This window comes from Gastrolobium bilobum, unplaced genomic scaffold, assembly GCF_033153095.1.
Source record: "Gastrolobium bilobum isolate Gb01-03AN ecotype WA unplaced genomic scaffold, APGP_CSIRO_Gbil_v1 utg8583, whole genome shotgun sequence".
Lineage (NCBI taxonomy): Eukaryota > Viridiplantae > Streptophyta > Magnoliopsida > Fabales > Fabaceae > Gastrolobium > Gastrolobium bilobum.
The window spans coordinates 228,356-256,105 of NW_026898347.1; the positions used below are offsets into that span (position 1 = coordinate 228,356).

Consider the following 27,750-nt stretch of genomic DNA (forward strand, 5'->3'; position numbering starts at 1 on the left):
GAATCCTTTGAATTAATCAGAAGCAAAGCCGATCATTCTGTCTTTTACCGGCATAGCTCTTCTGGCCAGTGCGTTTATCTCCTGGTCTATGTTAATGACATTATCATTACAGGCAGTGATCAGACCGCGATTGATCAGTTGAAAGAGCATTTATTCAATCAATTTCAGACCAAAGATCTTGGCAGACTTCGATATTTCTTGGGGATCGAAGTTGCACAGTCTAGGCGGGGCATTTCCATCTGTCAGAGGAAGTATGCACTGGATATCCTAGATGAGACTGGCATGTTAGGTTGTAAACCCATTGATACACCTATGGACCCCAATGTTAAGTTATTACCAGGACAGGGGGAGCCACTGCCAGATCCTAGTCGCTACCGCCGATTAGTTGGAAAATTGAATTATCTTACTGTGACAAGGCCAGATATCTCCTTCGCAGTGAGTGTTGCAAGTCAATTTCTTGATTCTCCCTGTGACTCCCATTGGGATGCAGTTATTAGAATTCTCCGATATATTAAAAAGGCGCCAGGAAGAGGTTTATTATATCAAATAAAGGGAGTTCAGAGATCTCTAGTTATTCAGATGCTGACTGGGCAGGTTCTCCTTCAGATAGACGATCCACCTCAGGGTATTGTGTTCTCTTCGGAGGAAATTTGATCTCTTGGAAGAGTAAGAAGCAAACTGTGGTCGCCAGATCCAGTGCGGAGGCAGAATATCGGGCAATGGCAAATGCAACCTGTGAGCTCATCTGGCTGAGTCAATTGCTGAAAGAACTCCATCTCTGTGAACAAAGGCCTATGAAGCTCATTTGTGACAACCAAGCCGCTTTGAATATATCCTCTAACCCAGTCTTTCATGAGAGGACCAAGCATATAGAAATTGACTGTCATTTTGTTAGAGAAAAGATCCAGTCAAGGGAGATCGAGACAGCATTTGTCAATTCCAATGATCAACTTGCGGATGTATTCACTAAAGCTCTTAGAGGTCCCCGAATAGATCATATTTGTAACAAGCTGGGAGCTTTTGATATAACGCACCAGCTTGAGGAGGAGTGTTAGAAATAATATTAATTTATTATTATTAGAATAGTCTAGAATAGTCTAGATTGTGGGCTTGGCCCATTAGGTCATCCCATTAGGTCTTTTGGTCTCTATAAATAGAGAGTCTCCTTGTACAGACTTACACACTTGAATATACAATATATTTCAGATTCAATTAGCTCTAAGTCCTTATCTCTTTGCCTTAGTTATGGATGAACTAACAAAAGATATTCAAGAGGAAGTGCCATGGTGTATGCTTTTTGCAGACGATATTGTGTTTATTGATGAGAGCAAGGATGATGTTAATAGAAAACTTGATTTGTGGAGAAGCACATTGTAATCTAAAGGATTCACATTAAGTCGAAGCAAGACTGAGTATCTGAAGTGTGAGTTTTCTCTGGTAAGAGATGTAGACCAAGATCTCGTGCATCTAAGTGATCAAAAGGTACCCAAGAAAGACGCTTTTAAATACATGGGCTCCATTTTGCAAAAAGGTGGAGAGATTGATGAGGATGTAAATCATAGAATCAGAGCAGTGTGGATGAAATGACGCAGTGCATCTGGGTTTTTGTGTGATCGCAAAATCCCCCTTAAGTTAAAAGGAAAATTCTATAAAACAGCAGTAAGACCTGCAATGCTATATACATAGGCAACATGAGCATAAAATGGGAGTAGCAGAGATGAGGATGTTAAGGTGGATGTGTGGTTATACGAGGATGGATAAGATAAGAAATGAAGATATTCGACGAAAGGTAGGAGTACTACCGGTGGCTGAGAAGATGAGAGAACATAGATTGAGGTGGTTTGGTCACGTAATGAGAAGGCCCCTGGATGTTCCCGTAAGAACAAAAGTTAGTTACCAAGAGCTCAACACAAAAAGAGGTAGAGGTAGACCGAAACTTACTTGGGGGAAGGTAGTAAAACAAGATTTAATAGAGTGAGATATAGATTGCCGGACGGTATGCCTTAGAACGGAATGGAGAAAAGCTATAAGCATGGTGGAGGGTTAGACCCGTTGTTATTCCTATGTTCCAGATGGTCTTTTTCTCCTTTGTTTCCCCTCTTCTTCATTTCCCTTTCTTTTTTAATTTTACTTTTATATGTGTATATATATATATATTATTACTATTCTATTTATTTATTTTTATTTTTACTTTTTATGTTTCTTTTTTCAATCTTTTTGTATCTTTCATTTGGTTCGTCTACCATTGACCCCAATTAATTTGGGATAAATGTGATGTTGATAAATTATATTTTCAATCTTGACCGTTGATTTTATTTATATATAACGATTCTGATTTACTAAATATGTGAGCTGTTGGATCAAATCAAATCAAAAGTTAAGATTTGATATAAAACTTTTTATTCTTATATCGATGTATGAATAATCTGTCTCTAAGATTTTTTTATATTTGAAAGATGTCTTGTTTTCCTGATATAAATTATTTTGAAATATTGTTTTCTTTAAATAAAAAAGAGAGTAATTAGTCACCTCTCATATTATTTTGTTAAGCATGTTAGATAAGCTTATCACACTATGCTTGCATTTGATACATATTAAGAATAATAAAAATTAAAATTGTGATATTCATAAATATATAATATTGTGATATTCATAAATATATAATATTAAATTTATTAAATATTTTTTGCATTGAGCATTGTCTCCACACAATAGACTGTTGAGATAAATAATGGATTTGTCTACTCTCGTATTGTAAGAAAGAGTATATATTATACAAAAATACAAAGTGACTAGATCCACCTCTAAAATATAAAAAAAGAGAAAATGACAGTACAATTATCAAAAAATTTATGACATAAAATAATAGTCACCTATTATATGAGATTAGTATTTTGCATAAATAATAAGCAGGAATAAATTTTCAGTAATTATATAGTAGCGAGCACTTAATGCTATGCCCCTTAAAATTATAACAATATGTTTCACCTAATTGCATTTACCAAATTTTTATTTTAAATACCACATGAGTCCACTTATTTCAAAAAAAAAATTCTCTGTATAGGAAGTCCTTAAATTCTACTAAAGGACAGAATTATTGGTCTTTTCTAATTTTGTCTTGTGAAAATTTTTTTATAATATAATTTAGTGGGTAGCAAAAATCGAAAGACTAATATTTTTTTGTTTATTTAATACTTATGTTATATTTGAACTATCAACTAAATTAGAATTATTTTTTCAATGTGCTGTCTTTTATTATTTAGAAGATCAAACACATCCCGGATGTTATATGGAGTGCATGACAACTATTCTATTTTCGAGCACTGTTTCTGAAAAGAAACAATTCTTTTCTATTTCTGTGCCTTGAAACAGTTTCTGAGAAAAAAATGTGTTTGATAACATGTTTCATTTTTATTCCGAGAATGAGAATTGTGTTTGATAACACAACAAATAATATAATAAAAAATAATTCCTATTAAATATAAAAAAATTCGGATCAACTCTTTCCTTTTCATATGGTGTGGTTGTGGTGGTGACGACGGTGGCGGTACGGTAGTGGTGGTGGCAGTGACGTGGTGAAGATAGTGGTGGTGGTTGTGACGACGGTGGCTGCGACGATGGCGGTGATAATGGTGGCAGCGACGGTGGTAGTGGTGGGGATGGCGGTGATAATGGTGACGGCAGTGGCAGCGACAATTGTGGTGGGTATGGTGGTTGGTGGCGGCAACAATGGTAGCAGTGACATGATGGTGGTGGTTGTGAAGGCATCATGGTGGTGGTGGTGGCAGTGGCTGCCGCGGTGGTGGTAGGTGACAGTGGTGGTGGTAATGGTGGCGGTGGTGGTGGCGGTGGTGGCTTGTGATGGTAGTGGTGGCGTTGGTGTAATGGTGGCGATGGTGGTGGTGATGACGGTAATGGCTGTGACGATGGTGGTGGTGGTTGGTGGCGGCGACGGTGGTGAAGACGGTAGTGGTTGCGGCAATGGTAGTGGTGGTTGGTGACAGTGGTGGTGATGGTAGTGGTGGCGTCGTGGTGGTGGTAGTGATGGCGATGTGGGTGGTGGCACTGGCGTGTGATGGCGATGGTGGCGGTGATGGCAATGGTTGCGATGTTGGTGGAGGTGGTTGATGGCGGCGATAGTGATGGTGGTGGTGGTGGTGGCGGCGATGGTAGTTGTGGTGGTGGTAGCATGGTGGTAGTGATGGGTGGAGGTGGTGGTAATGGTGGCGGTGACATCGTGGTGGTGAAGGGTGGTGACGGCGACACTAGTGGTACGATGGCAGCGGCGACAGTCGTGTCGAGATGATGGTAGTGGTGGTGATGATGGTAGAGGTGGAGAGTGATTGAGAGAGATAAGGGTGTGCATGACAACCTTCCTGGAATCAATTCTTTTTTAATTTCTGTTTCCGGGAACAGAAATGGATAGAAAACTCGTTTGGTAAAATCGGTTTATTTTTTTGTTCCCGGGATGAACCGGTTTATTTTTTGTGCTGAGGAACAGAAAAAAGAATCAAAGAATTTCTGCTTTTTTGTTCCTGGGCACAAAATGAGAAACACTTATCTCTCTCAATTACTCTCCACCTATGATGCACGGACACGGACACGGGACACGACACGATACGCCGACACGTTAATTCTAAAAAATGTCATATTTGGACACGTTGGGACACGTTTTGATATTAAATAAAATTTTTAATATATATAATATGATTTATATTTAATACATATAAGAGTCCATAATAAGTCATATAACCAATTAAATATTTAAATTTCATAACATAAATATAAATATAAATAATTTTTCGTAGTTTGTTAATTTTTAATGTCAAAATTTATAACAGAAAAAAATTAATTTATGAATTATTTCATTTATATTTAGTTAACAAAAAAAATTAAGATTTAAAAAAATAAAAAAACAAAAAAAAACGTGTCCGAGCGTGTCCCCAAATGTTGACCGCGTGTCCCCAAATATTGACCGCGTGTCGGAGAGTTGACCCGTGTCCTCAAATGTTGACCGCGTGTCGGACGGGTGTCGGATCGTGTCGGAGCGTGTCCGTGTCGGACACGTGTCCGACACGTAAATTTAAAAAAAAAGCTTGTCCGTGTAACGGAGCTCTCCACCACTACCATCATCATCACCGCCAACACCATCCCGACACGACCACCACTACCATCATCGTACCACCACCACCTCCACGTCACCACCACCGTCATTAGCACCACCACTACCACCGTCACCAACCACCTCCACCACCATCACCACCACTACTACCACCATCGCTGCTGTCGCCACCACCACCACCACTACACAACCGCCGCCACCGCCGCCATGTCATCTCCATCACCATCGTCGTAGACACTGCTATCACCACCATTATCACTACCACCGTCATCAACCACCACCACCACCACCACTACCATCATTGCCGCAGTCGCCACCACCATTGCAGCCACCACCACCACTACACAACCGCCGCCGCCGCCATGTCATCTCCATCACCATCATCGTAGACACTGCTGTCACCACTACCACTACCATCGCCGCCACCGCCATTACCACCACCGCCGCCGCCACTACCATTATCATGCCACTGCCTCTGCCACCGCCACTACACCACCGCCACCACCATGTCATCATCATCACCATCATCGCAGCCACCGCCGTCAGCACCACCATCATTACCGTCGCCTCCATACTCCACCATTACCACCACTGTCGCTGCCACCAACCACCACTACACCATCGTCATCATCACCACCACCATCGTCGTGGCTACTACCGTCACCACCACCATGCCACCATTACCACCATTATCATCGTCGCCCCTACCATGCCATTACCACCATCACCACTTTTGCCACCACCGCCACCACCATTACCACCACCATGCCATCACCTCCACCACTACCGTCATCACCACCACACCATATGAAAAGAAAAGTGATGATCCGAAAAATATTTATGCTTAATTTTATTTGTTGTGTTATCAAACGCACTTCTCATTCTCGGATTAAAAATAAAACATGTTATCAAACACATTTTTTTTCTCAAAAATTGTTCTAAGGCACAGAAATAGAAAAGAATTGTTTCTTTTCAGAAACAGTGCCAGGAAACAGAATGGTTGCCATGCACACCCTAAGTGTTTCTCATTTTGAGCCTGGGAACAAAAAAGCAGAAATTTTTTTATTCTTTTTTCTGTTCCCCAGCACAAAAATTAAACCGGTTCATCCCAGGAACAAAAAAATAAACCGGTTTTACACTTTTACCAAACGAGTTTCCTATCCATTTCTGTTCCCGGGAACAGAAATTAAAAAAGAATTGATTCCGAGAAGGTTGTCATGCGCACCCCTAACCTGAGCTAGGCTGTGACAATTTATTTTTTTAGGTTATATATATATTTGGACAATAATTTATATATTTTTAATAAAAAAAGTATTCTTATGTTATATGAGATAAATTTTTTTTCCTACACATTCTTTCATAACCATATAATTTTTTTTCTTTCCTTACTTTTTTATTTTTTAGGTAACGAGCTCCACCACTATATGTTTATGACAAGAAATTTCTTCTCTTATGTAAAATAATCCCATTTTTAATTTATACTTTTTATTTAGAAAATAAAAATGTAATAACCCTTACCATTGTACCTCGCCCAATGGTGCGTTTTAAGACCCCGTTTGTTACGCGGATTTTTGAAAAATTAATTTTTTTAAATTTTAAATATTACTGTACACTAAATGTAAAAATTATATTTCTAAAAATTAAAATTTCTGACAAAAAAAAATAAAAAATTATCGTGTACCAAATGCCGACTAAGAGCATTTTTTTTTTTCTTCTTCTTCCTCTTCAAGACTGATTCAATTATAAACTTGAGTGGTGCATTGGCATAGGCACATACACAGAGAGATCTCAGAGATTCACCTACTCTACTCCGGTGATGGCTCAACAGCTCGTGAAGAAGGACGATGACCGCGACGATGAAGGTGCACTCCTTTTCTTTTCCTTTCTTAATTCGTTTCCCTTTCTGTCGTATTCGCGCTTTGCATTTTCGTTTCTCTCCGTCGCCACTGCTGGATCAATATGTTTCGGTTCCAGATCCATGTTTCATTCCCATTTCCAATTCCCAACGCAGTAGTAGGGTTCGCGTACGTAGATCATCATCCTTGGGTTGAATTTAGTGTTGTTCAACTCTGACTTACCTTATTGTCCCTCGTTTGATCTGATTTTAATTCCTTACAGTTTGCGAATGCTTGAATTGATCTTGCCAGATAATACGTAATGCAGATCGTTGAATAAGTTTCCGGTGATGAGTTGATAGTGTAGATCTTTTAGCTCATTGTACATTTTTTTGGTTCTCTGTCCCGAGTCTGGCTGGTGTATTGTTACGAGTCTTACTTATTATATCGACATAATTGCGAACAAATTGTAAATGTTATTAATTGTGATTTTGGTTGCTGAACAGTCGATTATTCCCCCTTTTTGGGAATTGAAAAGGGGGCTGTTCTTCAGGAGGCCAGGGTTTTTAATGACCCTCAACTAGATGCTAGGAGATGTTCACAGGTTTTTATCACGAAGTTAATGATTTATATGTTTTCATCTCGTTTCTATAAATTATTCAGTAGTTGAATTTGGACATTGTGTTTGTTCTGTTGTCTTATTTCTAGGTTATTACAAAACTCCTATACCTACTGAATCAGGGAGAGACGTTTACAAAGGTTTGGAGAGATATCTATGACCATGCTTATTTGTGGATTGACCTTCTCGGATTATGTTTGAGTCTATTGATCCTTTTTTTGGGTTAATTTTATTTTTACTAGACCGAGGCCACAGAAGTTTTCTTTGCTGTCACTAAGCTTTTCCAGTCTAGAGATATGGGATTACGGAGGATGGTCTACCTGATGATAAAGGAGATCTCCCCCTCTGCAGATGAGGTTACATGTCCTTATACAAATTTTCTTGCTTGTTAGATTCGTACATATATTCAGTGATCTGCATATTACAAACTTAGATTATGACTGTTCTATTTCTTTGATCTTTTTATTAGGTTATTATCGTCACAAGCTCTCTCATGAAGGACATGAATAGCAAGATTGATATGTATAGGGCAAATGCCATTCGAGTGCTTTGTCGTATTACTGATGGAACCCTTCTTTCCCAAATTGAGCGGTATTTGAAACAAGCAATTGTAGATAAGAATCCAGTTGTTGCAAGTGCTGCCCTAATTAGTGGCATTCATCTACTCCAGGTAATTGTAATTTCTATATGTAATTATATATATCTGCGTATTCCATGTATGTTGCTTGCTTATTTTGTGTTCCCCTTTACAGACAAATCCTGAAATTGTAAAACGGTGGAGCAATGAGGTTCAGGAAGCTGTTCATTCAAGAGCAGCTCTTGTACAGTTTCATGCACTGGCTTTGCTGCATCAGGTATACTGCAAGAATGGTTTGGTTCTGTACAGGTTTTTTGGTGTATCAAAGTAACTTCTGTACAATAAAACAAAATAAAAAGCCTCAAAACTTCATCATCATTCTAGATCATTTAGTGAATCAGCCATCAGGTTTGCTTGCTGGCTTATATCGTTCTACTGCAAGTGCAATTTCTTGAAGGGTCACTACACTTGTTTTTTCACAGTTAAATATTATAATGATTAATGTTCAGCATGAGCTAGATTTCATTCTTTCCTATCACAACTTACACCAATTAAGTACATCTCTTTCAGAGGCGCTTGACTTCTATATGAGCTTATTCAGGTGCTGAATTTGATTAAAAGAAGAGAAAGCAAAACTTCTTAGAATTCATCTGCTGAAGTTAATATTTGTTTGTTTGGTTTCTAGTCTGTGTTATGGTTTCATAATGACCTCCACAGCTAAGACTTTTAGCATATTAGTAATTATGCTTTTGACTTCAATTTCAGCAATTTACAAGTAGTTGCTTCTAATAGTACAGTGAAATTTTTTCAAGGTAGTGTATATGTCCACATCTCTGTATTGTTGTTGAAGTTGGAAAAGTTTGTTTGCTTTCAACCTTGTTGAAAACCATATCTAGGTTTATTGTACCTCTTTACCTCTTTGGTTATATAAAATCCTCTCCATTATGTAGTTAAGACACGTGGATAGATTTTTTCTCTGAAATTCAACAAACCTCATGTTGGTAAATAAGTTGAAAGTTGCCTGCATTGGTTGTATATCGCTAAATTTTGGCATCATATGACTCTTTACGTGTCTAATATAATGGTCTTGTGGAGTTACAGTTTGAACTGGACCATGATGGAAAAATTCTATTCATTAATTTCTATTCCTTTAAAGCTCTCATGTAGATTTTTTACTGCACATCATTTTGATTTTGCCTTCTCAGAAGCCTAATGTCCTTATTAAAGAAGGCTGACCTTATTCTAAAGAGAGTTAGTGGTACATGGTGATTTAAAACATCGCAGATACGACAGAATGATCGGCTAGCTGTTAGCAAGCTGGTTACCAGCTTGACAAGGGGAAGTGTTCGCTCACCTTTAGCCCAGTGCCTTTTGGTCCGTTACACAAGTCAGGTATGTTTTACTTTCATGTGTACTTTGTTGCTGGGATTATATTTATTTGCCTAATCTTTATCTGCCATCATATGTGTAGGTTATTCGTGAGTCAGGCAATAATACACAGTCAGGGGACCGCCCCTTCTATGATTTTCTTGAGAGTTGCCTTCGTCACAAATCAGAGATGGTGATTTTTGAAGCTGCCAGGGCAATTACAGAGCTTAATGGTGTAACAAGCCGAGAATTGAATCCAGCAATTTCTGTTCTTCAGCTATTCTTAAGTTCTTCTAAGCCAGTCTTGAGATTTTCTGCTGTCCGCACCTTGAACAAGGTCAGCCTTCTTTAATTACCAAAGTTTTAGTAGAATTAATTTTTATGCCTTCATAGAATTTGGAGAAGGATATTTGACATGCCTCCCAAGCCTCCCACATGGAATGAGTATTTTGCATTCTGCCTTCTATGATTTGGGGAGTTGATAGAAAATCAATATGTTCAGTGATCCCAAATATTCTCATGAGATTTGTTTTGATCAAGCTTGAGCCTTAATTGTTTTAGTTGCTAAGTGTGGCTTTGTCACTTTGCAGGTGGCAATGACACATCCAATGGCAGTCACTAACTGCAACATTGATATGGAAAGTTTAATCTCTGACCAGAACAGAAGCATTGCCACACTCGCTATTACTGCACTTTTGAAGACAGGAAATGAGTCAAGTGTGGATCGTCTTATGAAGCAGATTACAAATTTCATGTCTGATATTGCTGATGAGTTCAAAATTGTTGTTGTTGAAGCAATAAGATCATTGTGCCTGAAGTACCCTTTGAAATATCGATCTCTGTATGTGTGCCATATTACATTTTTCCTCTCCTCAGATTTTATATCCTATATTTCCCCCCTTGATGATTGGTCTAAATTATTGGTGGGCATTCTGCTATTATTTTCAGGATGAACTTCCTGAGTAACATTCTTAGGGAAGAAGGTGGTTTTGACTACAAGAAGGCAATTGTAGATTCAATTGTGACTCTCATTAGTGATATCCCTGATGCAAAGGAAACTGGGTTGCTTCATCTTTGTGAGTTCATTGAAGATTGTGAGTTCACTTATTTGTCTACACAGGTATTATTTTTGGCATGTCCTTCATCATTTATAGTTCGTGGATTTTTTTCTGGAATTCTACATTTTGTTGTTAATCATGTTGTTCCCCTTGTACCATAGATACTGCACTTTCTGGGAATTGAAGGGCCAAAAACATCAGACCCCAGCAAATATATTCGTTACATTTATAATAGAGTACATCTTGAGAATGCAACTGTTAGAGCCAGTGCTGTGAGCACACTGGCCAAGTTTGGTGCTGCAGTTGATGCATTAAAGGTGTTACTTGCCTTTGTTTCTTATTTTGTTGGTAGTGGTTTTCTCTAAAAAATTTATATTATTTTTCGGGGAAATATTAGGTGCTAACTTAATTTAAAATCTCGGACTTTACTCTCTCAGCCCCGCATATTTGTTCTGCTAAGGCGATGTCTTTTGGACAGTGATGATGAGGTGAATTTCTCCATCTTGTTTTACGAGGCATTTATATACTTATATGGTTTGTGAGATGCATTAGTTGTTTGGGTTTTTGGTATGTCTTATTTATTATTTGTTGCTGTTAGAATATCTAGAGGATATCTTATAATTTAATGAATTTATGATTATATCTTTTAATAGTTTAGAGTATCTTAGATAATTTTTTAGGATTGGTTTCCATTTTTCCTTATATTTTTTGTGATTTGTTTCCCTTTTTTAGTAGCCTTCTATTAGTATAAATAAGGATTAATGCTTTGTTTTTTGTATTACAATGCATCACATCATTAGTGACAATGTCAATATAATTTCATTATTTTGAGTATTTGTTTTCCTCTCTCTATGCCTAAAACCCCATAATTTGAAGATGCTATTTCCTGTGAGTGTAAAATTGTAATTTTAAATTGTTTAAATCTTTTTAAATTATATGCATTGTCTATAAAAAAATTAAATTAAATATTTAAAATTACAAAATTATAGATGACATCCCCCCCTCCCAAGGCAAAGGTTTTTCAATTCGGTAGCGTGTCAAATTGTTAACTGCCTTGATTTATATTTGCTATTTTGATTTTTTTTCCAGGTTCGCGATAGGGCAACACTTTATCTAAACACGCTTGGAGGTGATGATTCTGTTGTTGAGACTGATAAAGATGTAAAGGACTTCTTGTTTGGGCCATTTGTTATCCCACTTGTCAATCTGGAGACTAGTTTGAAGAATTATGTAAGTCCTCAGCATTTTTCTTGCTTGCCATTAGTGCATCATCTCATGTGTTTAAAATGAATGCAGGAGCCTTCAGAAGAGGCTTTTGACATCAACTCTGTGCCCAAGGAGGTCAAGTCTCAGCCACTCGCAGAAAAGAAAGCCCCTGGTAAAAAGCCTACTGGTTTGGGTGCTCCTCCAATTGGCCCCCCATCAACTGCAGATGCATATGAGAGGATGCTTTTGTCCATTCCAGAGTTTGCAAGCTTTGGGAAGCTTTTTAAGGTTCTTTCACTTGATTCTTAAAGAATTCTATATTTTATGTTTTTTTTTCTATATTTAATGCAATATGTATTTTGATGTTATATTTCTTAACAGTCTTCAGCACCTGTGGAGCTCACTGAAGCTGAGACAGAATATGCAGTTAATGTCGTTAAGCACATTTTTGATAGGCATGTTGTGTTCCAGTACAATTGCACAAACACGATACCAGAGCAATTATTGGAAGATGTAATGACTAATATAGATACTTCAAATTTCATAAAAAAAATCCAATTCCAGGTCCTGTTTGTAATTATTTTTCCCTATTACAGGTTATCGTAATTGTGGATGCTTCAGAAGCAGAAGAATTCTCAGAGGTGTTCTCCAAGCCTCTCAGGTCTCTTCCTTATGATTCACCTGGACAGACTTTTGTTGCATTTGAGAAGCCTGAGGGAGTGCCAATGGCTGGAAAATTTTCAAACGTTCTGAAATTTTATGTTAAAGAGGTACTTGTCCCCTTTATTTTTGTTAAGCTTTCTGGTTTTTTATTATTTGACCCAGACCCAATATCTATCATGATAATGTGTACATTTAAAGCACGAAGCTTGTTTTCATTTATCTCCATTTAGGGAATTTGAGGAAAACAACCTATAATATTTTGTAGAAATCTCATCTCTGCATAAATTGGATCTTCTTCAGGTTGACCCGACCACTGGGGAGGTCGAAGATGATGGTGTTGAAGATGAATACCAGCTGGAGGATCTGGAGGTTGTTGCAGCAGATTACATGTTGAAGGTGGGTGTGTCTAATTTCAGGAATGCATGGGAAAGCATGGGCCCTGATTGTGAGCGAGTGGATGAATATGGTCTTGGTCCTAGGGAGAGCTTGGCTGAAGCTGTAAATACAGTCATCAACCTTGTTGGCCTGCAGCCCTGTGAGGTAAGCCAATGATGTCGATTGCTTCTTTATAACTGTTTGTCGAGAACATTTTATTTAACTTTTGTGTGTCCTTGTGTGTGTACAATGTTGCACAAAATTTTGAACCTATGACCTGTTAACTACCCAAAACCCTCACCAGCAACCCATTCTAAGTGGCTTATTTTATTAAACTAATTATGAGCAAGGCAAGGTCATCATAAAATTTTTACTGTAACATACTATAGTTTGATCGTTTGATTGTTTGCTTGTTAGATGCTACCAAAAGACCAATATAATGTTACTTTGTAACAATACAGTATTACAGATTCGTTTTCCATATAGGATTTAGTAGAGACTAGAGAACATAAACCAAAAGTTGGTATTCTGATGCTCAATTTTAGGTTGAAAATTAATAAAAGATGCAAATACAGTTGGTGGATATAAAGAATGAAGACTTCAATGCTCGTACTGAGCCTAGTTCCTTTGAAGGATTTGAAGTTGAACTTTGTGAAATTGCCAAACTTAGCAGTAGTGAAGTCCATGCATGCATGTAAATTACTATTTGGACGACATGCTTGTCTGTGTACAAATGGACATGTGCATAGAGTACCTAAATTTAAAGAGATTCTTAGGTGCTTTTGTAGTAAGAGATTTTTTTCTCCATGGTACACAATGATCAAGCCAAGTGTGTGCGAATTTGATAATTCATTTCTAACATAGATGCAAATACAATTGGTGACTGTATTGACTTTAATGCAAACACTAAAAATGTGGTCCATGCATGCATATAAAACGATTTTGTATGCACAGAAAACCTAAATTAAAAGAGATTCTTAGCTGCTGCTATTACTCCATGTTGATGTCGAGGCTACAAGCCAAATGTCTAGATGATGTCAAATTTACTCCATGGTGGTAGGATCAAGGCAAGTGTTAAATGATGTTCAATCTTTACATCATCTAGACACTTGGCTTATAGCCTCGCCATGTATTAAGAGATTTCTCTCAACCCATGAACTAAGAAATTCTCAAATGAAAAGTGTCTAGTATCTTTTATTGGTGTCTTTTTATCATTTATTCACTGGTATCTTCTGGGAAGGTGATATCTTTTTCATAATTTTTATTTGTTGACTGTGTGCAGGGCACAGAGGTTGTTCCACCCAATTCAAGATCACATACATGTTTATTGTCGGGTGTATTCATAGGGAATGTAAGGGTGCTTGTGCGGTTGTCTTTTGGACTTGATGGTGCGAAGGATGTTGCAATGAAACTGGTTGTCAGATCCGAGAATGAAACTGTCAGCGATGCCATTCATGAGATTGTAGCTAGCAGCTAGTCCATTAAGTCAATAAATGTTGACTTAATTCGGCCCCTCTTTTTGTTAATGAGATGAGTTAAGCGGGCACATAGATAGACGTGTGTAAAGAATTACAAAAACTGTACGCTTGGGCTTAGTATGCATTCTTTTGTCCCTCCCTCACTGCATTCTTGTTAGTCTAGCAACGGTACTGGAAGCATCACGTTGGGCCTATTGAAGTACACTTCCTCATAATTATACTTCATTTTTTCCTTGTAGTGAATGTAATATGAATTTTGAGGATTTGCCTTGATCAATATTTATGTCCTCAATGAGTTTGATATTTGTTCAACAGAAATTGTTTTAGTACAAAAGATATTTCTTTTATGCCTCTTTAGCTCTCTAGCTAGAAAGTCTGCTCCAGATAAAGAAAATTTTCTGGTCTAAGCATATTGTTCGTAATTTTTTTTCTTCAGTTTTTGTTAATTTAATTTCTTTTAACCACTAAAATTTTAAAATACTCAGGTTAAGACAATATGTAAGTTCCAATTAAGGTTTCAATGGCCGCTTGCAAAAAATAATCTTAATGCAAACATTTTATTCCGGGAGCAGATATGATTTAAATTGGGTATGTAGTTTTCAGATTTTAATTTTGAAGGTAGGGTTTTGATTTAAGATCATTTATTAATTATATAATTTAACTTATTAGTCTAAGTTAGAACTCCAACTCCTTTTCAGCCCCCTTCTCTTGCATATTTCCAAAATAAGAAAAATCCTCAATCAATCACTTCTAAAGGTTCATATGAACCTTTTTTTTACTAGTCCCCAAAGCAAGGTCATGAGTTAGGCAACCACTTAAGACAATCAGTCCAAACCCCTCAAACTAGAATATCTATATGCTTACGGACATGATAATCAAACCTAATTGAGTTTCCTTTTTATAAAAATAATAAATAAATAAAAGAAAGAGTGTATATCATTTTAAAGGATGTAAAATTATGTCATTTTAAGAGAGAGAAAAAGATAGATAAAGAGAGAGAGAGAGTGCATAAAAAAAAAAAGGTGTGGGTCTCACCTCTTTGTGAGAATGAAATGACATAAGTTGTGTCATTTAAAAAGACAAACACTTTTTCCATAAATAAATAAATAAAACAGCTCGCACTCACGCAGTCACGCACAATACACAATTTAAGGTTCATGTATAAAAAAAAAGTTTTAATGGCCGCATGCAAAAATAATCTTAATGCAAACATTTTTTTTTTTTTGATAACATTAATGCAAACATTTTATTCAGGGAGTATATATGATTTAAATTGGGCATGTAGTTTTCAGATTTTAATTTTGAATATAGGGTTTTGATTTAAGATCATTTATTAATTATATAACGTCACTTATTCTAAATTATGTCATTTTAATATAAAATAAAATTATCTTAGTAAGATGTTTAATTATATTATATTTATAAATAAACCTTCAACGTAATTGTAATATTAAGATTTTTTTTTTCTGAAGAGGTTAGAGGAATATTATGTTTTAAAAAATTGCTTTGACTTATCCTTCTACATTAATTTTATATAATAACATGATGAAATTACGATAATCTTTAGTTTAAAATAGTCCTTACAAATTTAACTATCAGTATTCATTTAACCATATTTTTTAAAGATTTTATTTTTAAAAAAATTAGAGGCTAAGGGGGGTGTATTGGATTAGAATTTTAAAGGATTTTAATGGATTATTTTTGGACAAAAAAAATTCATTGGTATTCAATTAGGATTTTAATGGATTGAAAAAAAGTCATGTGGTATTCGATTAGGATTTTAAAAGATTATTTTAGAGTCCGTCCAAATCCGTTGATATTCAATCAAGATTTTAAACAATAGAAAAACAATCTTATGGTATTCAAAAATCTAACGATTTCAATGAATTTTCTATTGGTGTGGATTTCGTGAGACTCTTTAGTAAGAAATATAAATAGGATGTCTCTCTCACAATCTCATCATAACTCATAGGGTTTCTTGAGATTTCTCTATTGTGGTATTTTCTTCTTCCTTTGGCATGTTGACCCGCTCGTAATCAGGTTCCGCCATAGGAGCTTCTCAAAACTCAAAAATAGCATATTTTTGAGTGATTTTCATCACAAAACAACCCAGAAACAACAAACCAATGAGATTTTAATATAATCTATTTCAAAAACAACATATTTTTGAGAAATTTTGGAAGTTTAAATAGTGAACTTTCAAGCTATGGGTCACAGTTTTTATTGGCACAAAAGGTGTGATTTTATTATTAAAAACAACATAAAACAATGGGAAAATAACAGAAGAACTAAAACCCTCAAACCAATTTTCGTTTTACATCAACGAAACAATATCAATTTAAAGAAAGATTAAAACTTTCATAATATGAACCATATATTTCGTAATAATACATTCATGAACGAAATTTCTTCACTATATGAAATGATTTCAAACAATTTTTGTCTCAATAGATAACTAAAAACTTATTTTTCAAAAGCCCTAAAGCAATTTAAGGTTTCAATGTATCAATTGAAAAAAATTTGAATTTTTTTTCTAAACTTTCATGTAATAAAACCCAAAAATTCAGATTCGATATTTTCTTAGAATATTCAATGAATATATGCATATGATATATAGTTAGAAAACTCTTATCATATAGAATAAAAATCCCAAAGTTTTCAAGATCAATTGCAAAAAATTCCAAACAAAATTTTATCATGAACTTTAGGTTCTATATGCAAATTTAGAATTATTTTAATAATTAAAAAAATTGGGTCTTATAATCATATATGCATAACTTTGATACCAAATGAAGAAGATAATTTTTAACCTATTGGTCAAACCCAAGAGGAGGAACGAGAAAATGATAATTGTAACACCCCGTATATATCCGGTAATGTTATCATACTATCGTATTAAGCTGCGCTTAATTAAAAATGCGGAATATCTTTTTCTTTTCAATTATGACGTCATTATCATTACCAACTTGCTTATTAATCAATTAATAAAACATCGCCTGTATGCAATTGCAACAAAACAGCTAACTGAAATACCTCATTAATTAAAATAACATAATGTATGTCTCTAGTCACGGAACTACAACACGTAGACCGGACCAACTATCAGTTTATACAACTCAACTCAAAAGTACTAACAACAAAGTGGCATGGACAACTCCCATGCTCACCCAAATAAGGTAACAAAGCCCAACATAAGTCTCAACATCAACAACAGAATAATAATGCGGAAAACATAAAAAGCATCCAGTCCAGTCATGCTAGCAAATAAGCAGTAATATCATCAACTCAGCTCTGGCCTCCTGCCGCCAGAGGCATCAGTCACCATACTACCTGAACCTGAAATAAGTATTCCCCAAACGTGGGGTGAGATCTCTAAACAAGAAATCTCAGTAAGACAAGGGGTCCTCAAGGGTCTTCCACCCCAAGCTCACTTACATGTGCAATATAAGTTCAAAAGCAGTTTATCATCATCAGTTCTAAAATAGTGCAATGCAGCAGATAATCATGTCATGTGTGTCAATTCTATTCTACTGGCCAGAGAAATACAGGATTTATATATGTCTAATACCCATAAAATAGTGCAAGACGCCATTTGCATCCACCCCGGATCACCGTCTTGTATGACACCACATACTCAGGCTTACCGTCAAGATGGAACAACACATGCATACTAAAAGCCATTACACATAAAGCTCAACAACATTTCAAGTATTCAAAGCATTTCAAGTATTCAAGTATTCAAAGCTCAATACCCCCATGGGACATGGTGGAACCACAACATGGCTAAACCGAGGACACGAAAGCTTACCTTGCAAGCTAACACCCAAAGCCAAGAGTCCACAGCTCAAAGTCCAAATACAACAGATTCACAATCTGTTATGAACCAATAATACATCAACAATCATACTCTACAAGTATACAACATAAAGACAACGCCTTTTCATTACGTTTTACGTCTTAAGGCTCCTCATCAAGCCATAAGCCCTTAATCCCCCTGATTCTGACTTAGTTAAGTATTTACAGAAGTTCAACTTCATCAATCTAGGGTCCACAAACCCCCAAACATCAGTTCTGGATGAACAGTACGCTACTGTTCCTCGCAAACCCAGAATATCCGGATATTCCTCGGGGGCATATCCGGATATCCAGATCCCCATATCCGGATATCCAATATTTGGATATTTTACGAGCAGATATCCGGATATTTCGCGACAGAATGCAGTTTCTGCATTTCGCGAAGATATCCTTCCAAGGTTCCATTTTTAACACTTAAACACGTTAAAGTATGCATTTTTATACCCTCATAGGTTTACATACCAGTTGGTTACTTGCTTAACCCATTAACATGCAAAGATATCATCTTTAACCTATAAAAACCCAAGATCAAGGTTGTACAACTCACCAAGGTTCAAAACAGAGGCAATGGGCTGTTCTTGGAGCTCACAACCAGTTCCCAAGGTTCTGACTTGTTCAGAACACGAAAATGGAACACCAAGGTTGGTCCTTTCTCACCAAAGGTCACCACTTGGACCTCAAAATGTCATGACCATGGCTCCCCAACACCCAAACCTCACAAAGTCAGCACCCTCACCATTACACAGTGGCTGGAACTCAGATGTACACTCAGACTCCCTCACCATGCAAGCTCTCATAAGCCCAAAGTATTTTGGAGAAGAAACCAAGAAGAAAGGAAGCTCCTTGGCTCACAACAATGGAGGAGAAGGTGGCAAAGGGTGGCTGGAGGTGTTTCAGCAAAAGAGAGGCACGTAGGTTGTATTTTTAACCTAGGATCATGTGCCACAATGCGTATATATAGCCACTTAACAAATTAACGCACATTATTAACTTTAATTGCTACGCTTAGCATTTTAATTCCAAACTTTGGATTCTTAACCTACTCAATTTTACAAGAATTAATATATTTTTCTTATAATATTTGGAGCACCTTTCCGGTACGCGCTTTTCATAGCCAGTAACAGTTTCTGACACCAGTTCTCATTATTTTAACTTAAAACTCGTTTTACAAGTCCTACATATTATTCTAGTAATTATCATGCACTTATTATAATTTTCCGGGATACTTTTTCAGTACGCATTTATACCGACTAGCAGAATCGGTATCTGCACTTTTCTTCCGAAAAGCGACTTTCAGCATTCTTAATCGTTTACTATAATTATTAGAGCCTCATAATAATTATTAGGGTCAATTATGGAATTATTTCTTAATTTCACATAATTAATTAATTAACTCCCTTAATTAACGGTGCCGGTTCTTACAATAATGCATGGAGGACTAGTATAACTTTAGATATGTAAAAATGTGTTGTTTAGTAATTTTGAACGTTTGTTAAAAATTATATTAGGTTTTACTTTTTTATTAATTTCATTACATTTCTTTGTTATTTTTGATGGGGAAGGTTATAATTACAACTAGGGGTGAAAGTGGGCTGAGCTAGGCCGAGCTTTGCCCCGAAAAGCCCAAGCCTACGTCAAAAAATTTCAATTTGGCCCGGCCCAAGCCTAGTATGAGTCTAACTGTTAGCCTGGTTTGGCCCGTTTATGAAAAAAACAAATGGCCTAGCTTGGCCCGTTAGCCTGTTAATTTTTATCTTCCAAACAGAACCATGAATCAACTTTACAAAGTACTCAAATTCTGTTGCTACACCAAAAATCATTATTTCAACGTCCAAACAGAATCATGAATCATAACAAAACTAATACAATATGCATTTAAGTCATTTTCAAAAGCAAAATGCTCAAATTAAATAACATATATTTCATCAGATCCAACAAACAAATCCATACTATGTAAATTAAAATAACTACATGAATCCAACAAACATATCATGATGCTTGTAGTAAGTATAACCTCTGCCAAATTTTTTTTAATATATTCATATACACAATCTAACATGTTGAGATGTTGGTTCCTCCTATTTAAGAAATAAAGTGAGATTTCTATTAAAATATAATCGAATATGATTAAGTTATAAATAATTGCAATTGATTAAATTTATATCTTTATTTTTTCTTCAAGGCATACTTACTCTATTTTATTTAAAATAAATAGTACAATATAGGCCGGCCCGTAGGCTTATAGGCTCGACCTTTTGAAAGTGGGCCTACGGCCTCTTTATTAAACAGGCTTTTTTAAGGCCCGAGCCTGGCCTATTATACAAAATATACTAGGTCAGGTCTAGCCTGATGTAGGCCGAGCCATAGGCCCCTGTAGGCCGGCCCGCCCCAGTTTCACCCCTACTTACAACTTATTTTTGTTTACAAACCATATCTTAACCGTTGATTTCCGTCAATCAACGGTTATTACTTTCGCAAATCAAACTCATTAATTAATATTTAATTCACAATAATGATAACCGTTGATTGACGGAAATCAATGGTTAAGATATGATTGTAAATAAAAATAGGTTGTAAGTATAACCTTCCCTTTTTTATTGACTCTTGTAATTTTGAATGTTTGTTAAAAATTCATATGATTTTTTAAAATCTTATAAATCCATATTGTCCTTTCAAATTTTATAAATTCTAATAAAATCCTTTAAAATCTAATCTTATGAAATCTCAATTGTAAGAAAAGTCTTTTAAAAAAGACTTTAAAGTCCCTTCAATTTCTAAATAGTCTTTTAAAATCTATAAAAAAATTTATCTTACAACAATCGTTTAAAATCCTAATCCAAGGTTTATAAATAATAGAGTAAACACCCTTTTTGGTCCTTGACAATATTGACGAAATCCTTTTTAGTCCCTGGCAATAAAAAGGACCAAATTGGTCCCTAAAATTATGAAAAAAGGGCCACGTTAGTCCTTCTGTCAACTCTTCCGTCACGGTCAAACTAACGGTGCCCATGTGGCACGTTATCTGCTGACGCGGACTGGACGGTTGACACGTTGGAACGCTGAACGACGACGTTTTGAAGCAAATGAGTAAATAGCTTTCAAAAGGACCACACAACGTCGTTTTATGTTTGAGAAAACAAGAGGCATGAACACTAACCGTGGAGAGTCGTTCATATTTTCACTAAGTTATTGCATATTATTGGAAGACCATTGTTGACCTCCACTGGAAGCTTCGTTGAACGGTGAGGGTTGTCGAAGACGGTGGTTGCAGGGAAGGCAATCGAGCGTGGACTTTGAAGGTTGTCGAAAGGCTGGTTCTGTGGTGGTGAAGGGAAGTTCGAGTCTGCTAGTTTTCTTACATGCAGTAAGATAAGTGTTTTTTTAGAAAATCTTCAATATTTGTGGTCCCCCCTCACCTCATGTTGTCTATTATCTGTTGGATGATGGTCCCCCATGTCCCCTCCATCGTGTGTTATTATGGTTAGGGTTTACAAAAAAAAATACCCATTTATGTATGTGGTCCCCCTCACTACCGGTTTGTAAAGTTTATTGCCATTTTTTAGTGCATTGTGGTCCCCAATTTTTTAGTGCATGCATAATTTGTAAAGGTGAAATTTTTTTCCAAGTTACTGGCTTGTATGGTTACACGGCAGTGATGAGTTTGATGTATATGGTTATTGCCATTTTTAAATTGCTTTGTGGACCCTGATGTTCGCATAATTTATTGTAAATATGAATTTATTGTAAATGAGATTTTTTGTTGTTGCAATTTACAGCCTTGTGTGTTAACATTCCCTTCTTGATTTATATATGCAAATGATTTATCTTGTTGTAAAATTGCTCCTGCTCAGCAAAAGAAACTGGATCAGTTAAAGGTACTTAGCAATTCATGGACACCCACTTGGACTGGAAATCTGCAGCAAGATATGTATGAGGTCAGTGGGAAATGTGATAGAGTTAGAGTCAATTTAACAACACATACATGTGCATGCAATGCATGGTAGTTGACTGGACTGCCTTGTGAGCATGCTATAGCAGCCATTTGTCACAAAAACGAGCCAGCCAAGAACTATGTCCATCAATGACTTACAGTGGATGGATTGCATGCTACATATGAGCACACCTTAAACCCAGTGAATTCGGACAAGTATTGGCCTGCATCTGATGAACCCAAACCTCTTCCACCAAAACTTAAAAGGCCAATTGGGCGTCCCAAGAAACACAGGAAGAAGGACCCAACTGAAGACCAAGAGAGCATGACAAAGAAAGTCAAAAGGACATATGAAGCCAAGTGTACTAAATGTGGTCAGACTGGACACTATGCCAAGAGTTGTAAGGGGCCACCAGCTTCCAAAACAGATAAAATGCAAGCAAGACCATAATCTGTGAGGATTGGCACTGACTCAGTAGATGAAATCCCATTAAGTTAAGGAGGTCCTTCAGAAGTTGGTAGTTCTCAGCCACATCATGGCAACTTGAGAGGAGGCAGCCCACCACCTTCAAATCCAGAAGAAACAAATGCAGTGTTGAGTGAAGAGACAATGAAGGCAGCAAGCAGTGGCACACGAAGCAGATTTATGCACTTCATGACAACCCCTGGTTTCAGGCCACCAAGGCGATCCTCAAGAAAATGAGCTGCTAATGAAGAAGAACAAAGGAGTAGTGCATGAGCTAACTGACAAGGAGTGGATATAATGGGATTTTTTTGTAAATTCTGGCCAATTGTTTTTGGAGGCCTTATACAGTTCTAATGTAATTTTTTTTATGCTTGGCCAAAGTGTATTTATAATCCTCACTTAAGATTCCTATTAGTTGCTTTTATTTGTAATGCACTACTGTTTTCTAGTTCTAGGAAGACAATTATATGTAACTGGTTATATTCTAGACATGCATGTTAAGTGCAATTTATTTTGGTTCACAGGCTTTATGTCATATGCAAACTATTCTGGTTCTTATGTTTTTTAAGAGAGTTAGCTTGTTGTTGGTCATTTTCTGGTGCAGGTTTCTGGTCAGGTTGGTCAATTAGCAAGGATATTTTCTGGTTACTGGTTTTTGCTGGCCATATGTTGTGGTTACTGGTCATGCCAAAATAGAAATAGAAATAGAAATAGAAATAGAAATGTTGCAAGTTTGTGCTGTGTTACTGTTTGCAGGGACCATTAAACAGATCATGCCTTATTTTCCTGGTTGCAGGGACCAATTAGGACCCCGACACTCATTGTGAGGGACCAACTTGGACCCCAACGTAATGCATTTCTAATATAATGCATTTCTGTTTTGTTGTTTTGGACTGCATTCAAAAGCATACAAGTCAGGCACCTGTATCTGACCTAATGCACTACCATTTTTTAAAATGAGTGCGGCATTTTGTTGATTTGGACATCAATCCCTCTTGTCCTATCTTTCTGTGGTCAGGGACCAATAAGTGCCCTGTGCATTTTGTCAGGGACCATAATGGCCCGCGAGTAACATTGTCAGGGACCTAAATGGCCCTCGTGTTTTGCAATCAGTAACAAAATATGCATAACAGTATGCAAATTCTGTATAAGCAATTCATGAGTTATGCACCTCTATCAGTAGCAATCTAAATCTGTTTGTGATACAATGTAGTAATCTTTGATCCTTCAATCGATGCCTAACTATGCAATAGTCCATACTAACAGAAACTTAGCATCCAGTACAACATTTCACCAAGGCACAAATATATGATGCCATAATAAAAAAGAGGAATACATTCAAGGCTTTTTTATAATAGGCCATATGATAATACACACAAACAGATTGGAACTAACACATAATTTGTATAACATAAAGAAGGAGTATTCATTACAATTCACTGAAGGAAAAATACATTTGGGTCACTTGTTTTCACTTTTACCACACTAACAACAAACATACATATCATGATCACACCAACACAAGCACCTAAGACCCTAGCTGACCTATCAACTGTCCTAATTTTTTTGTCCATCCTATCTAACTCCTCCACCATCTTCAGGTATACATCATTCAGTTTTCTTTCCTGCTGATGAAGCTTCATTCCTTGCTCAGTAATCTTCACATCTTGCTCTCTCATCATCATCTCCACATACTTCAACTTGAAGTTAATTTCAGCAACATCCAACTCCACAGTGTGAATTCTTGCTTCTTCCAGCTCTATGGGTTCATTACACATGTCATCTACCCATCTAAAAAAATCACAATAGGGCTTCTTCTCCTGCAAAAAATAAACACCACCGTTAGCAAGTGTTCCAACTCAATAAAGGGGCAGATTACAAATTCATACCTTGAAATTAGGACAACCAAGGAAAGCCCTGTTTGGGTTCCTCTCAGTTTTGGAGGTATAGAAAATACTTTGTCTCTCACATTTGCACCTCCAACCGGTGGTCCTTGCCATTGTTCTTCCCCCCATTGATTTACTCTCACTTGATCCCCCCATGCTAGAAGAAACACTCATCTTCTCCCACACCCAGAAATCCGGTTGAGGGCTGAATGTTATTCGTCGAGTTTCAATCATCAAAGTGCAAACATTTTGGGGGCGTATTGCTGTTTAGGGATTTGGTCATCAATTTGGGGGATGGAGTTTCCGGTTTAGGGTTCGGTTGAAGGCATTTGGGGTTTCTTCAATTATTAGGGTTCATTATTGGGGTTTTTTCAATTAATAAGGTTCAAGTAAAATGACGTCGTGCTCTCCATGGAAAGCTTTGCAACCCATTTGCTTCAAAACGTCGTCGTTCAGCGTTCCAACGTGTCAACCGTCCAGTCCGCGTCAGCAGATAACGTGCCACATGAGCACCGTTAGTTTGACCGTGACGGAAGAGTTGACAGAAGGACTAACGTGGCCTTTTTTTCATAATTTTAGGGATCAATTTGGTCCTTTTTTATTGCCAGGACTAAAAAAGATTTCGTCAATATTGCCAGGAACCAAAAAAGATTTTTACTCTAAATAATAATCCCATGAGAGCCTTGGCGGTGAGGACCACACTCCTAACACGAGGGTAGCCTTGACGGAGAGGAAACAAAATAGAAAACGATTATATATTATAATCGAAGTTTCTGATACGATTATTTTGTTCTGTGTGGGTGTGAGGTTTAGGGCATTCACCGCAGGCTTAAGCTTAGAGACAGGGTACCCGCGATTCACGATGGCCGACGACGACTTCGATGATGTCGACATGGGGTTCTCTCTCTCTCTCTCTCTCTCTCTCTCTCTCTCTCTTACAATTTATATAATAGAAACCCTCACGACGATAATCGTATAAGTTTTGATGGTGATGCAGGTATGAAGAGGAGCCACCAGAGCCTGAGATTGAGGTACGGAAAATTCTCTCTCTTTCTTTTGTCCTTGTGTTTTTTGGTTATGGAATTTAGCATTGAATGAATTACAGGAAGGCGCAGAGGAAGATTTGGAAAATAACAAAAATGAAGAGGTAAATGGAGAGGGAGAACCTCTCGACACTGAGGAAAGGGAAGATGAACAACCAGTAGTGCGGCCTCGAAAGACATCCAAATTTATGACTAAGTATGAGCGTGCTAGGATTTTGGGTACCCGTGCTCTTCAAATTAGGTTTGTTTTACTTCTCAATCTAAGGTGTTAAGTAAGGTTCTGCTTATTCATTATTTGTTATGTGATGCTATAACATGTTACCTTTTTGCCTTAACAGTATGAATGCACCTGTTATGGTCGAGTTGGAGGGAGAAACTGACCCACTTGAGGTAATTCAACCTTTTGTTCTGTCTTGTAATGTTACTGCATTTAAGCACATTGTGAATATTTCATTGCCAAACTTGGTATGCCAGTGTCAATTTTTATTTTTATTTGTATCAGTTATGTGATAGCAATAGCTTTCCATTTTATTTCAAATTGTACATAGAATTTTTTATTTTTTTATTTTTTGGATACAATTGTACATAGAATTTATATGTGATATCTTGTTCTCCCAACTGAACAGATTGCTATGAAGGAGCTTCGAGAGCGGAAGATACCCTTTACCATCCGTCGCTACTTGCCTGATGGAAGGTAAATGCTGCCTGTTATATAAGTTGGGCATTTCTTTTTCTTTTTTTCTTGGCTGGGGGAGTTTAAAGCTGATTCATTCCTTTATGTATTTCTCATTGTTATCATTTTTGGCAAAATTGTCCAGCTATGAAGATTGGGGAGTTGATGAACTGATTGTGGAAGACTCCTGGAAGAGGCAAGTGGGTGGTGATTGATGGTTTCAACTAACAGAGCTATGGGAAGGAGTAAAGGACACAACACTTCTCATAATATTTATCTTTGATTTGTCTGACGTTGAGTTGATACTGATCTATGGTTCTACCATAAACTTGGCTTATAATATTATATCGTTGTATTAAATTTTGGGTGTCTGTGTATCTATGTTGCTTGTGCTTTAAGCATTTAGCTTAGTATCATTTCTGTTTCTACTGTCTATACATCTCCAGGCTTTCAGTAGTTTGTCAAATAAGCTACAGGACACGCAGCTCTATTATGGACATTGGAGTGATACTTCTTAGTACTTGTTTTCTTGTCAGCTTGTTGTGGTCTTGTACTATTTTCCCAGTGTTTCATGCAAACTTTATGGGAATATCCGTAATTCCATTCCTCAAAAGAATGGTGGCATAGCAAAAAGCGAAATTAACTTGAGAGGGTCTATTTGCCACTATCAGGGTACCAGCTCATGCGCAATGGCATGTGGATAGCAGTAAGGATTTGAATATGTGTAATTATCTGGTTCAACAAAGGTAAGCAAGTTTTTATGATTGATATAGTTGTCGTATGGGAACTTGTCAGCCAATTCAGTTACTTTTGAAGGAAGTGAGAATGTTGATTCCGATCTCTCCTTTCTCGTCATGAGAAAGGATTTGAAAAGAAAACGGAATTTATGACATTAACTGACATAACAAAGCCAGTGAATGGAAACAAGTTCACGCGCATAAGTTGAAGAGGGGAACAGTGACTAAAATGTCACTGTTCATTAAGTTTTTTACTTAAATGTCACGCGAACAGTGTTATTTTCCAATCTGCCACGGGGTCAAATTTGCTATCCGGTGTAGCGAACTCGGTTTGCTGACGTGTCACGTTTCTAGTGGACACCAAGTTCGCTACCCAATGTAGCGAACTCCATACTTTTTTTTAATTTGGTACTTGTTATCCACTAGAAATGTGACACGTCAGCAAACCGAGTTCGTTACACCGGGTAGCGAACTTGTTCTCGTGGCATATTGGGAAATAACATTGTTCGTGTGGCATTTAGGTAAAAAACTTGGTAAATAGTGACATTTTGGTCGGTGTTCCTTGAAGAGGTAGGTCAACCCAAAATTCTATGTAGTATATGAGCTTTCAATTCTGCCAAAAGTTTAAAATAATTATAAAATCAAAGAGAACGACGAATTATTTTTCTTCTAAAACATTGGCACGTATTGTCACCCTAATAAGAATTGAGTTTGCCTTTAGAGTACCAGAGGAGAAGCATGGAATTCCGTTGCCAAATGGCAGAAGTGAAATAGTAAATACTATGTAGTCTCTGTGCCACTTCGATTAGCTCTGAAGGTGTCATATGTCATGACTCTTGTTTATTCATAAAGTATTCC

The 27,750-nt window shown here is 36.9% G+C and overlaps 2 protein-coding genes across 2 annotated transcripts; both read left to right on the plus strand.

Moving 5' to 3' along the window:
• The first annotated feature begins 6,865 nt into the window (after positions 1-6,865).
• On the plus strand, positions 6,866-14,610 carry LOC133315112 (coatomer subunit gamma-like). The gene is made up of 18 exons (XM_061516670.1): positions 6,866-6,984; positions 7,464-7,561; positions 7,666-7,716; positions 7,819-7,932; positions 8,046-8,246; positions 8,329-8,430; positions 9,438-9,545; positions 9,625-9,858; positions 10,112-10,362; positions 10,470-10,641; positions 10,741-10,896; positions 11,017-11,067; positions 11,669-11,809; positions 11,876-12,073; positions 12,167-12,298; positions 12,382-12,555; positions 12,749-12,988; positions 14,106-14,610. The coding sequence occupies exons 1-18, from the start codon at positions 6,939-6,941 to the stop codon at positions 14,298-14,300; spliced, it is 2,664 nt and encodes an 887-aa protein (XP_061372654.1). The 5' UTR covers positions 6,866-6,938; the 3' UTR covers positions 14,301-14,610.
• A 10,571-nt stretch (positions 14,611-25,181) lies between these two features.
• LOC133315137 (DNA-directed RNA polymerases II, IV and V subunit 6A-like) lies at positions 25,182-26,534 on the plus strand. Its single transcript, XM_061516709.1, has 6 exons — positions 25,182-25,336; positions 25,437-25,470; positions 25,545-25,723; positions 25,821-25,872; positions 26,109-26,176; positions 26,301-26,534. The coding sequence occupies exons 1-6, from the start codon at positions 25,302-25,304 to the stop codon at positions 26,368-26,370; spliced, it is 438 nt and encodes a 145-aa protein (XP_061372693.1). The 5' UTR covers positions 25,182-25,301; the 3' UTR covers positions 26,371-26,534.
• Positions 26,535-27,750: the final 1,216 nt, after the last annotated feature.